The following is a 13091-nucleotide window of genomic DNA, read 5'->3' as shown; positions in this document are numbered from 1 at the left end:
CCCGGCGTCGTCGACGGCGGACGGCGCGGCGCCGCTCCTCGAGAAGCCCACGCCAAGGCCCGACGCCACCGGCTCATCCCCCGCGGTACGTATGCATTCTCTTCCCAGCTTGATCGATCGATCCGTCAATTCGCAGTTTGCGCTCAAAGGACTGACAATGACCTCGGCGTGCTTGTTTCTTGACGGTGCAGGCTGTGGCCTTCGTCTTGCTCTTCTTCTCCGTCGTCGTCGCGGGTCTCGTCTTCTACGGGTGCTGCTTCTGATTCGAGCGGGCACAACCAACGCACACCCGGTGTTGATGCTTGATGGGTGTGCTCGCTCTGCTCGCTGCAAATTCAAACGCTGCTTGCGAGAATTGAGCTCAAGTTTAGTCTAGGAAAATAGTGATTGTACTAAATATTGTGAATGCAATTACACTCTTCTCCCATGTCGTGCCTGTAAAGTTTTGTGCACCGATCAGGATTTACATTACTGATAAGTTTTAACAAAGGTCAGGGATGATAAACTTTTGTAAAGACTAAAAATAGCAAAGTGGCAAAACATGAAAAGAAGATTAAATATCCAATGTACTTGCAGGGTGGAGGGAACTCAAAAGTGTATCACAAGAATGTACAAGTTATACGTATGAATTATTTTCCATTAAAAATATGGACATGAATTCATCAAGTTGTGCAATAACAGTCGAACATCAGATATTTATGTCTTGGCTAAAGTCAAGATCAATATAGGTACTAATGGTGGATTAGCATTTGAACAGTACAGATGACCCAGCTACTCTCTTTTTAAGTGATATTTATATTTCCTGAAAGTACATTAGAGTTAAATTGTAGTTCTACAATATTACTTCAATACTTAATCAATTGCTATAATCTGGACCCGCACGTACGGATCAATAATGCTGATTAATCTCTTTATTGCACAAATTAACATGGCGATTTCTAGGTGTGGAGAGTGAAGGAATGGATGCATCCTGCCGTGGCTCTTAAATCTAAATTTAGTTTTTTAATATATATATATGAAAAACAAACTAATTTTTTAATAATTTTAAAAATGAAAATTGGCTATTCATTAATTGCATTTTACATGAACTATTTATTTAGGTATTTTGTGCCTCAATCCGAATAGAGATCAATCATCAAACTACTAACGTTTTGTAGTTTTTTATTTGAATTTGACCTTGACTAATTGTGTTTTACATGGACTTTTTTATTTAGGTATTTTGCATCTGGAAAATCAACTTACTGTGTCTTCCATAATTTTTTATTATGAATTTATTATTTATTAATTATATTACGGATGGTGTCTTTGGTACTCTTCAATTTTCACTGTTGAATTATGAGTAATTGACCGTGAACAAAATGGATTGAGATTCAGTGACATTACACGGTGACATTCCGAATCTGCGTCCGAACAAAACATTGAGGAGTCCAACGACTTTTCCCCCTTGTACATGGTGTGTGTAAATACTGTAATCCCTAGTAGGCAGCACTGTGCGAGCAGCAGGATTTCGGGAACCCTGTGCAAATGTTCCCGAGGCCAGGCCCAGGCGCCCAGCACGTCCGAGTCCGACACCGGGGACATGCGTCACTCCAACGCCGAGCGCGATCCGGCCTCAACCCGTCGATAAAATCTCTGATGCCGCGGCCCAGCCAGCCGGGCAACAGGCCGCCTACCGCGCGTTGATCGCATCTCAAGTGTGTCAAGCAGACAGCTCTTCCTTCGTTCCTGGGCTCCTGGCACAGATGCCTCACCATCATTGCTGCCCGCCGGCGCGCCACGGCCACACCTACACGCCGCCGCCGCCGACAATGTTCATCTACCCGGCGCTTCTCCCAGGGTCGAGCAGCTTCTTCACCAGCAGCTCGTCGGACTCCGGCGACGGCGCCAGAACGCAGCCTCTACAGGTGCTCGTCGAGGTGCCGCTGCCGTCGGCGTCGGACGGCGCGGTGGCTCCGCTCCTCGAGCCCACGCCCAGGCCCGACGCCGCCGGCTCATCCCCCATGGTACGTACGCATCCTCTCGCGAGCTCAGTTTGCAGCTAGCTGGCGCTCGCATGGCTGACTCGGCGTGCTTGTTTCTTGGCGGTGCATGCAGGCCGTGGCTTTCGGCGGGCTCTTCTTCGGCGCCGTCGTCGCGGGGCTCGTCTTCTACTGGTGCCTCTTCTGATTGGAGCGGACACAACCAGCCCGCATCTGATGTTGATGGGATGGGAGCTTGCTCTGCAAATACAACACTGCTGCAGGAATCGATCGAGCTCAAGTTTAGCATAAGAATACAGTGATTATTGTATTAAAAAATAGGGTGAACTCAGTTTCTCTCCACGCATGTTGTGTATGTGGAAAGTTTGTGCAGCAATAAGTTCTTTTTTTTCAGCAGTCAGGATTTACATGTTGAATTCGTGATCCGGAGTCCACGCACGAGATTGTTTTTTTTTTCCATCCACTACAAAATCGGCAAGGCCGGGGCCGCGCGACGGACCGATCGACACCGACGCGATCTCCCTCCCTCCCCCACCAACCAGCGGTGGCGGTGCCAAGACTTCGGTTTGGGTTCGTCTGGCCGGGCTCCCGCCGCCATGCACCACGACCACCGCTGCCCGCCGGCGGACCACTGCCACGCGCCCTGCTCGCCGCAGCCGCACTCACCGCCGCCGCCGTTCGGGGAGCCGGAGCTCTGGTGGGACTCGGCGTTCCACCCGTCGCCGCTCCCGAGGTCCTGCAGCAGCTCGTCGTCCGACGGCACCGACGTGTCCTGCACGGTGCACGTCGAGGCGCCCTCCACGGCGGCGCCGCTCCTCGAGCCCAAGCCCGGCGACGGCGCCGTCCCCGCCCCGTCTTTGCCGGTGCGTACGCGTCCATCACGACTCGCAGCACCACGCCGCCGATCAGCCAAAACAGATGCGTATTCGCGGATCCATGATCGATCTTTGGTGCTTGTTCCTCTCTTTTCCGGTGCAGGTGATACTCTACGGTGTGCTCTTCTGGACCATCTTCGCCTGGATCGTCTACTCGTACTGGTTCTGATTGGAGCAGATGCATGGAAGTAAGACGAGCTCTGCCTGCAATACCATTTACTGATTGCAATTGCAAATAATGACAGAGATACTGCTGGAACTGGCGAGTGGAAAAACAACCAAAAATTAACCTCAAACGAGATTTTTGGATGTACTGACTCCATGATATGAATTCAGGTTACTCTGTTCTCTTGTTCATGTAGTGTACTATAGCATGGAAAAAATATTCGATGGCTTCTTTTTTTTCTTTCTTTCATTTTAGTAAGAGAGAAAGAATAGTCCAATACAAGAGTACACTTCCCACGTTGGACCAGGGTGGGAGATGTTTAGATTCCATGGCTTCTGCACTAGTTACTGCAGTTCATGTTCTGGACTGTACTCGATCTCCCAAATCTCTAAATCCTTGCCCCTCTCATATTCTCTGATATACTGAGGAACCTCTGCGAGATCTATCTGCTTTCCAACGAGATGTGGTTTATGTCTGTCGGGTGCACCCCCGTGTTCTGCAGATAAATGGAGTCAAACTAAAAGATATAAATACCATAGATGCTTGTGTTAGCTCAGCAGAATGTTTTTGCAAAACAATTTACCTTGTTGAGTTGCGAAGAAACTTCGGAAGTGAGCGTAACCATTGGCCACAATGTCTAGTTCGTCCAGACTGAAGTTGTATCTCTTCTCCAGAGCCAGGTACAGCACCTACATGATACAAAGAAGAACCTGGACTCATCCTTTTTTTTTTCAAACACTCTTAACTCCTCAGTTGGGAAAGCATGTTAAATCAAAACCTTGGAACTGAATAGTATGCATGCTGAATATGACGCTACCTTCTTAGCACCACTTGACATCAGTTTCTTCACTGTGTCGAAGAACAAATCAGTGAGATCATCACTATAGATAACATCTGCCGCAAACAGGACTGTAGCTTTCTCAGCCTCCTCAATATCATCTGCAGACCATAAGTACCTTAAACTGCACAAAGAACATGTAACTTGAGCCCAGTGCCTAAAAATGTTTACCAAAACTGAAATAAAGCAAAAGAAAGATTATATAGAGGAGTGGGGAAAACTCCATCTAATGTTTGTGCACAATATACTGTATTGGGTGGACAATCTCCCGGAACATACCCTGTCCCAAGAGCGCGATGGGTTCACAATAATTGTATCAGCTCTCCTTTGGTAGCTAACCCATGGGATCACTACATTGTAAAGGGTGCTTCTGCCCTGGCTTTAATCTGTCCACCGGGGCTTACTCCAGTCAACTTGTGACTATCAAATATAAACGAATATAACATATGTAGCAACTCAAGTGCTGCTGTGCTGGAAAGGTTCCCATTCCCTAGAGCTAAAAGCCCCCAATGACTAAGATGTGGGCAGGTCATAAGTAAGGTGCCTTCAGTTACACCATGAACTCCGTAAATCCCATGTCAATTTGCAGCCCATGATCATCAAACATATGATATTAGCCTTTTGCTTCTGCAATCAATTTTACATCTACTCAGTTTTCCTGTGCAATGGTGCTAGTGACCTCTAAGGCTCTAACTTGCACAATTACACCCATGTCATGTGTTCTACTATAAGGCGAATACAATGCAAGCATACAGTGTGGAATATTTTGTTCATAAAAAGTTAGTGGTCAACCAACACGTGATCTGATATTCAGTGTCCACTTACATTATGTTGGCATGTTGCTTATGGATCACTGTTTTCTGGTGCATCATGAAAAATGATGAAAACGAGATCAATTGGTGTAAGGAAAACCTTGGATCAGAAGGATCATATGTACCCACAGGTGGAGGCCATGACATTTTCCAGTCCAGTTCCCGTACACAGATTGTAGCTTCATCAAACTTTAGCATACGGGAGTTGATATGGACATTAGCCAAACAATTATCTAGGATATCAGTGCCTCTATCTGTTCATTCGCATTGATAAATAAATTTTGTTATGACTGAAGACAGCAAAGTGGCAAAACATGAAAAGAAAATTGAATATCTAATGTACTTGAGTATAGTTACTGGGGGGGGGGACTCAAATTATATCAGAGAATGCACAAGTTGTAAGTATGAATTATTTTCCTTCAAAAACATAACCAAGAATTCATCAAATCATGTCATATCAACCCAACATTCAGATAATTTGTTTTGGCTTAAGTCATGAGAGCAATAGATACTTACAGGGATTAACATTTCAACAGTGCAAATGACCCAATATTCTCTTTATTAAATGATATTAAGATTTTGTGAAAGTAATCAAGTAATAACGATCACATTTGAAATCATACTCCCACATTGTATTGAAGTTCTTATTCCAACTAAATTTTCATATCTCGAGATTGGACATCTCAATCAAATCTATTTGCCAAACAGAAGCCAAAAGGATCAAACTACCATACACGTTAGGTTGATATGGAACATGAAATTTATTCAATGAGTAAAATGGGAAGCAAAAAACTCTACCAAATTGGACTATAAGGGAGTCAAAAGTACCTGTAATGAAAATCCTTCTAGCAACTCGAGCTAATACCAACCCTACCAAACCTGAGAAACACTGCTGAGTTAGGGGCAGATCATGCAGTGGACTTGTAGAGTGTTTCAACAACTAACAGAACAAGAAAGGTACTATCCCACTGAAACCCCAATTCACTAGCTTCATACAAAGTCATGAAGCATCACCTGTTCCAGCACCAACATCTATGGCAGTAACACCATCAAAGTTGGACGATGTGAAGCTTTTGTGCAAAACAAAGTCAGCTAATAGTAAGGCAGCTTTCCAAACCTGCAAGCCAGTATCACCAATGAATCACAAGAGTACATGAAAGAAAAGGACCACTCCTTCAATAAGCATCATCAACATTTTCCAACCTGAAGGCCAACGCTCTTAAGCGAGCTGGTAACACCATGCTGAATGGTGAGCGGATGGTAGTCACTTCTAACTGCAGGCCGTGAAATCTTAAATGAGCAGCTCGTCTATCACATAAACACATTGTATAGAAATCAGAAATTGATGTACCATGTTTGTTTCTTCTCCTCCGGTCGAGAACGAGATCCCCATCCTCATCCACGGCAACGGCATCAGGCAAACCACCTTCCAAACATTGTCAATCATCATGTCACCACAACGCGACAACGAGAAATTCGAACACATACACACCACATCAACCTCTACGACGCCACCAACCACCGCAATGAAACATCCACTCTCACAGACCCCCTCACTTACAGGAACCGCTCGTCGCCGCGATCAGCGAGCTCCCGCCGCTGCCATCGCAGTCGTCGTCCCCAGATGGACCTGAAAATACCGAATCAAAGTTTAGGGCGGTACAAACCATGCCGTGTCCCAACAATCTCACCTCGGTTGGCACCACGAGGCATTGCAGGGAAGGTGTACGGCGAAATGCGCGCAAGCTGTTGGTACCTAGGGGGCGTGAGGAGAAGCTGAAGCGGGAGACGTGGAGGCCGGAGAAGTGTGGCGGGCAGCCCAGGTGCACCTCGCTCATCACCTGCTCTTCCTCCTCGGCTCCGCCGCCTCCGTCTCCCATCGCGGTCGGCGGCGGTCGCAGGCTCGCAGCGCAGGTGGTTCCCCCCGAGTGCCTGCCGTAGTGACGTATGCGTCGCCTTTCTGAGAGAAGACCTGCAGGTGCAGGCCACGTTGGGCTTTGTGTTTTTTTTTTCTGAAAGAAAGAAACGTTGGGCCTTGCTTCTCTATGGGCCCAATTTATGGCCTTTATGCTCTGGGTTTGTGCCCATGCACAAGCGACTTATTTTTTATTTTTTTCATTTTCAAACTCACAGCGATACTGCATTTTTTTTGAACGAACCGGCACAAGATGGTGCCCATTTCATTGATAAAGGAGTGAATACAAGTAGATAGTCACAGAAGACTACATACAGAAAAAAGAAAAAAAACACAGCCATACGGAACGACAACAATAAGGCGCGCGACGTCCACCAACAAACACTCTTAAAAAGGTGCCGCCGAACTCCCGCTGTGACCTCGCGTCAACGGAGAACCTAGAGAAGAAGACTGCACCGCACCAAAAAGCCACCGCCATGCGGGACCCATCACCGAAGTACCGCTGCAGAAACCACACTCCACCTGACAGGATGAAAACACCAGATCCGGACCTCTCACAGGCTGCCTCGCAGTCTCGCAAAGGCACAAACACGCGGGGGCCTCGACACATCCGCCGTTGGACTCCACCTCACTCTCATCGCCTCGAAAAAACACCGCTCGCGGGGGCCTCGCCATGTCCGCAACAGCACTCCACGTCACAGATCCGTTTCAGAAGTCGCCATCAGGATAGAGGCGGAGTTGCCCCGCTTCCTAGAAATTCCAAAGAACAGCAATGCCCCAACCGAAGACCAACATCACCTCGTTGCTCCACCCGCGCAAAAGACTCCCGCCGCCATGCCAACAAGCCAAGGTAGTCGCTTGTGCTGTCTTCCGATGATGAATCACACCAAAGTAGTCCAGCAGAGCTGAGCCACCCGCCGCAATTCGCTGCAAGCCAAGTCGTCGCACGATGTCGATGCCGCAAGCGTCATCGCCTAACGTTGTCCCGCACCGCAATGACAGCTGCCAAGCAACGCCAGCCGCCACAGTCCGCTGCCAGCAGCCTCACCGATGAAATGAGAAAACCCCTGACCGCCACCAGGGGTGCGAATGCCACCGCGCGAGCTTTGCAACCCCATGAAGCTCGCCAACCTGCACAAGACTGTGCGACACCACCACCGAAAAGGGGCCTTCCATGAGCCGTCGTCACTGGGAATGCCAGAGCGGAGTTGGGTCTCAAGAGACGACGCCTTCAAGGAGGGGACGACGCCAGTGACGCCGCCGTCGCTCGTCCAAAGAACTGGACATGGTTTTCACCCAGAGAACCCGTGCCGCAGGGATGGAGATCCAAGATGACGCCCCAACGGGGAAAACGACGCCCTAAGACGCCGCCGTCATCGCTGCCAGCAATCCAGACAAAGGCTTTCGCCCAGAGCATCCCATCTGCACCACAACACGTACCCCACCTGAAACTCCCAGGACCACGACCGTGGAAGGCCTTCCGCGGGGGGGGGGGCGCCTACGGATGTGCCTCCTCGCACCTCGCGCAGACCGCCTTCCTGCCGCCGCTGCCGCACGCGAGTCACCGAGGCCCTCAACGGCCACCGCCGTCTTCACCCGCGACGAAGAAGCCGGCCCTCGCCGCGAGCCGTCTTCACCCGCGACGAAGAAGCCGGCCCTCGCCGCGAGCCGGAGGCGGGCATGAGCCTGGGAACTCCAGCACGCTATTGGCCGCCGCAGACCGCCTGGCCGCCGCTTCCCTGGCGCGTCGCGGCAAGCCGCCGCCGTGGTGCGGGCGCAACTCCACCGCGGCCACGAGCTGGCCAAGCGTTGGGGCGGCGCAGCCCCCGGCGTGGCCCACCGCGCCCAAGCAGGCGCACCATGGACAGCAGCGGCCGCATGTCCACCCACACGAACAGCCCCGCGTTGCCGCGCAGGCACGTGAGGCCGGCGCGCGCGAGCCCGGTCCTGCCGCTCCCGGAGCCGGGCCCGGTTGGCGCGGAGTACGCCGCGGCGAAGGCGGCGTCCGAGAGCATCGCGGCGAGCGTGCGCTGCGTCTGCGACGATACCAGCGTGAAGCTCGACATGCGCCGGGCCGCCGCCACCACGGCGTCGTTGTACGAGTACACCACGCCGACGCGGAACCCCGGGAGCCCGAGGTCCTTGGAGAGGCTGTACACGACGTGCACGCGCGCCGGGACGCCGTGCCCGTCGCCGCGGCGGACGCGGTCCTCCCCATGGACGCCGCATCAGGCCACCGCCGCGCCAAGCCCCCAACCCGCCGCCGGCCCGCCGGCGCGAGGACGCCGCGCCGCCTGCCCGCACCGCACGGCGCCGCGCCGCCGGCCCGCCCTCACGTCGCAGGTCACCAAAGGCGCTGGCCGACGCCCCCACCTCCCGTCGACAGATCCGGCCTCGGGGACACCGGATCCGCGCACGCCGGTGCCGGATCCGGCCACCATGCCGGCGCCGCTGCGAGCCGCCCGCGCCGACGAACGAGATAGCCATGGCCCAGGACGCCGGCCCGCCCCGGCGCTTGAGACCCCCACCGGCCGATTTGCCCCGCCGTCACCTTCCTCGCCGGCCACCGAACTTCCGGGGGGCCTGCTCCGGCGACGGCGAGGGAGGGGGGAGACGGCGGCGGGGGCTGCGAGTGGCGGCGTGAAGGTCCCCTCGGTCGCCTAGCGGGGGCGACGCGAGGGGCTATGTGTGCGGAGCTGATATTTTTTAATCGAAACATCCATGCTTGGAGCCGCGGCGGAGGCGGCAACTCTCCGGCGATATTCAGTTCCTGGCTCCACGGCCGAGTACTGGCGGCGGAGGCGGACTTGGAGCAGCGGGGTCGCGTGGAGCTTGAGCTGCCTCCCTCCGGCGTAGGGCTGTAGGTGCTCTTCTCTTCTCTTCCATCGCCTGATCGTCCCCGATTGTGCGCGAACCATTCGATGAAATGCCGTTGCCGATTGTATTATAGTTCGACGGGTTTAATATAGCGCTACGTCATCCGTGCTCCTTGATCTAGTCCACGAGACAGTGGTTTTTGAATACTGGCGTCGAGATTGGCGGTGACCCGAGCCTTTGACGCACGGCACCTGCCTCTTGTGTCTTCCGTACAAATGTAGGCTTTGATTTTTTTTTTTATTTGGGGGGGGGGGGGGGGGGGGATAAACTGTGTTCCAGATAGTACGCAATTTTAGGAGAATGCTATGGCACTTGTGGTGTTTGTGTGCGCGCGCGAACGTGCTCGGCTGTTTTTCAGCAGTTCGAAGTTGGATTTCTAGTCTCCTTTGGCCTTGGCCTGTGCCCTTAACATAACTGCACAGGAACATACCTGAATCTGATTGTTAATACATTGTTTTGGGATTTCAGAGTTTCTTGTTCATAAATGGTCGCTTCTGTTGTTCTATTTTGTGTCATTGTAATGCACAAGTATTGACCCTGTTTGGTAACTTGCCTAGAACGCACTTTGACCGCTAATTAGGGGTATTAAATGAAGACAATTTACAAAACCAACTCCATAACCCTTACGCTAGGAACCCTGAAGAATCTAATGAGACCTTTGACTAGGGATGACAATTTTACCCGCGGGTGCGGGTACCCGACCCGATGGGTGAGGGTATGGGTATGAAATTTTACCCGCGGGTATGGGTATGGGTATAAAATTTCGCCCGCGGGTAGAGCACGGGTAAAATCTTTTACCCGCGGGTACCCGACGAGTACCCGAAATACAAAAAATAATCTAGTAAACTCTTATCATTCACAAATTTTATGTCTCATTTTGTTGTGATTGTATGAACTAAATAGATAGATAGTGAGATTGTGTGAACTAATAGATGTGAAAATGATATTGACATTTTGCTTATTATTTGCAGTGAAGCGTATGATCATTGTTACATTTTTTAGATGAAATACATAACTAAAATTGAACGCATATACTCACATACAACTACAAAATAGATGTTGAAAATAAGAAGAAAAAATGGTGCAAGATGATCTGTTTACTTCTACTAATGCTTTACGTTCGCTTATATGGATGATAAATTCAAAATATGCTAGTCAATACGACCAAATGATATGTTATTTATGCTATTATTAAAATACCCGATGGGTACCCGAAACCCGACCCGTACCCGGTGGGTATGGGTACGGGTATAAAATTTTACCCGCTAGACTTCGCGGGTACGGGTATGCCTTATAGTTTCGGGTATTGTCGCGGGCGGATATTTGCTCTACCCGCACCTTACCCAACCCGTTGCCATCCCTATCTTTGACCGCGTGATTAGAGAATGGTTACTGTAGTACCACTGTAGCCATCATCGATTAATTATCGTCATTAGATTCGTCGCGAAAAATTATACACATCCCTGAAGAGGTTTGACAAATAGACTACATTTAGTACTTCATGCGAAGCTTAGAATTGGTATTCTAGAATCTCTAGAATTGGTATTCTTTTGTCATCCATGAACATGGGAAACATATTTCCCGTTCCTCGAAAGAAAAAGAAAAGAAACATATTCTTGTGTCCTTGTTGGCCCTCCCCCAACTGTTGTTCATGGTACTCTGTCACTTTTTCCCTGGCTGCTGCCTTTTATCGATGCCCCTGTATGATGCTGAGGTTGCGCGGCATGGGTGGACATCAAAAGTTGAACACACATGTTTCCATTGGGATCCCGTTTCCATTTGCCATGCTTATTATCCTCTGCTGTAACTGGTTCAAAGTGCATAGTGCTGCTCCAGTGTGACCTGGGACTTTCCACAAGGTATATTGATTTCTACATGCATCATCTCGTTAATGTGTGTCTAGTTCCTGGATGGTGGTGGTAGCAAATCAGCAACACTTAGCTAGATGCTTGGGCTTTCCGTGAGCACGTAGGATCGACGGTGTAACTAAAACTTCGTTTAACGTTTTGCAGGGTGACACAGTTGTGGACAGAGCACAGGGATGACAGGGAACGCCCTGAAATCTAGATACCTCATGATCTTTGACAACGAAAGACATCAAACAGAAAGAGGTAGGCGAGCAACTGCAGGCCAGTCAAACCTTCTCACACGAATAGCAATTTTCAAAGGCATTCAAGGAGTTTCTCTGTTTTCTGTGACCAATTTGTTTCTCTTTGGTGCAAAACATCGTACTCGTATGCTGGTGGCTGCAAATGCGCGTCAGGCCTCGAACTATTTTGCTGAAAGATGTTTGGTCCAGCAGACCAACACACCACGTGAGAACTCCGGTGAGTGCTGCCCTGGAAAGCGGGAAATGCCGGTTTCCAAGATCCAACGCAAGTCTGAAAAAAAAATGGTAATGAGTAGTAGGCTCTCCTCTCTGTCTCCTTTCATCAAAAGGGTATGCATCGAAGAGTAGAGTAGCAACTGGCTGAGCGTGTCATTTTCTGAATCTTATCGTTTGGTGTCACCTCCATCACAGGAGGCAACGATGCTGGCCAGTCACACGATGTTTTGGTGCTTTTGATGGAACGTTTTGGGGCTCGTTTCTTCACTGGGGAATACCGAAGGATCTAACCTGCGTCTTCCTTTCCTTGTGTGCTGCCGTTTTTTTTTTTTTGATAAAACGTACATGTATTACTAGATAAGGAAAACGTACATAGACACATACAAATACAAGTACGTACTACAAGGATACAGGGACAGCTGCACCGACCAAACTGCAAAGGAGCCCCTAAAAGAAAGTAAGATTACACTGAAGTCCCCAACTCCTATGCTTGCCTTCTTCGCCGGAGATCGCCGTTGCCGGACACTGCCGTCGACGAAGACCCCCGAGCCGCCGTAGATCTGAAGAAACCCCATTGCACACTGGCTTTGAGAGGAGTCGCAGTAGATGAAGCCTTCGGCGGTCGTCCATCGACCGGGGCCGCGCCCCAAGCTTCCCAGATCCCGGAACTGCACTCGCCATCGACGACTGTCGCCACCAATGGATGCTCGAGCTCGATCCGGCCACCCATCTTCCGCATGACCTCCAGCATGCCCTGATTCCTCGAAGCAAAAACACAGAAGGCACAAAGATGCACCACAAATTCGTGCCACCGTCGAAGAACTCCAGTACAGGGGCTGCACACCAAGAGCCCCACCTCCACATGCCCTTCGATGGCACCGGAGCGGAGTGACATCGAGGCGAGGTAGAGCCAGGAAGGACTTATTCCTCTTCCGCGCCGCCGCCGTCGCCTCGTCGGCACGAACAGGACACTGGAACCTAGACAACCTAAGAAAACTAGGACTACATCCGTCCGCCAGGCGCAGATCTATGGTCTTCCCTACCGCACGACAGCCCAAAGGCCATCGGCAGCAAGGAAGACCGCAGAAATCGCCGGCGGACGGCACAACACTCTCAGACGCCTCTCTAGACTGTAGCAGGCTCGAGAGAAAGAGAGAGGCTTCGAGAGACTGAGGAGCCGAGCGCTTTGTGTGCTGCCGCTGGTCGTCCAGATGGCATCCGAGTTTGAGTATTTCATAACTTGAGTGCTTTACTTTGTTTCTCATTAAAAGAACTTCACTGAACAATTGTTCAGTTTTAATTG

The 13091-nt window shown here is 50.5% G+C and overlaps 1 protein-coding gene across 2 annotated transcripts; it reads right to left on the bottom strand.

The window, feature by feature from the left end:
• Positions 1 to 3114: 3114 nt before the first annotated feature.
• LOC120671257 (methyltransferase-like protein 22) lies at positions 3115 to 6644 on the bottom strand. 2 transcript variants are annotated; one of them, XM_039951545.1, is made up of 10 exons: positions 6427 to 6643; positions 6232 to 6300; positions 6022 to 6096; positions 5874 to 5944; positions 5685 to 5787; positions 5499 to 5549; positions 4771 to 4924; positions 3838 to 3982; positions 3604 to 3709; positions 3115 to 3516 (listed from the first exon to the last, which is right to left on the bottom strand). In XM_039951545.1, exons 1-10 carry the CDS (start codon positions 6548 to 6550, stop codon positions 3365 to 3367), a joined length of 1050 nt encoding a protein of 349 aa, XP_039807479.1. In that variant the 5' UTR covers positions 6551 to 6643; the 3' UTR covers positions 3115 to 3364. The 2 variants fall into 2 exon arrangements, with proteins under 2 accessions (XP_039807479.1, XP_039807480.1); XM_039951546.1 differs by having other exon boundaries at positions 3140 to 3516; positions 3838 to 3976; positions 6427 to 6644.
• Positions 6645 to 13091: the final 6447 nt, after the last annotated feature.

This window comes from Panicum virgatum, chromosome 4N, assembly GCF_016808335.1.
Source record: "Panicum virgatum strain AP13 chromosome 4N, P.virgatum_v5, whole genome shotgun sequence".
NCBI classification, from domain to species: Eukaryota; Viridiplantae; Streptophyta; class Magnoliopsida; order Poales; family Poaceae; genus Panicum; species Panicum virgatum.
Note: the sequence above shows the minus strand (reverse complement) of the source record. Positions and strands in the feature narration are given on the sequence as shown.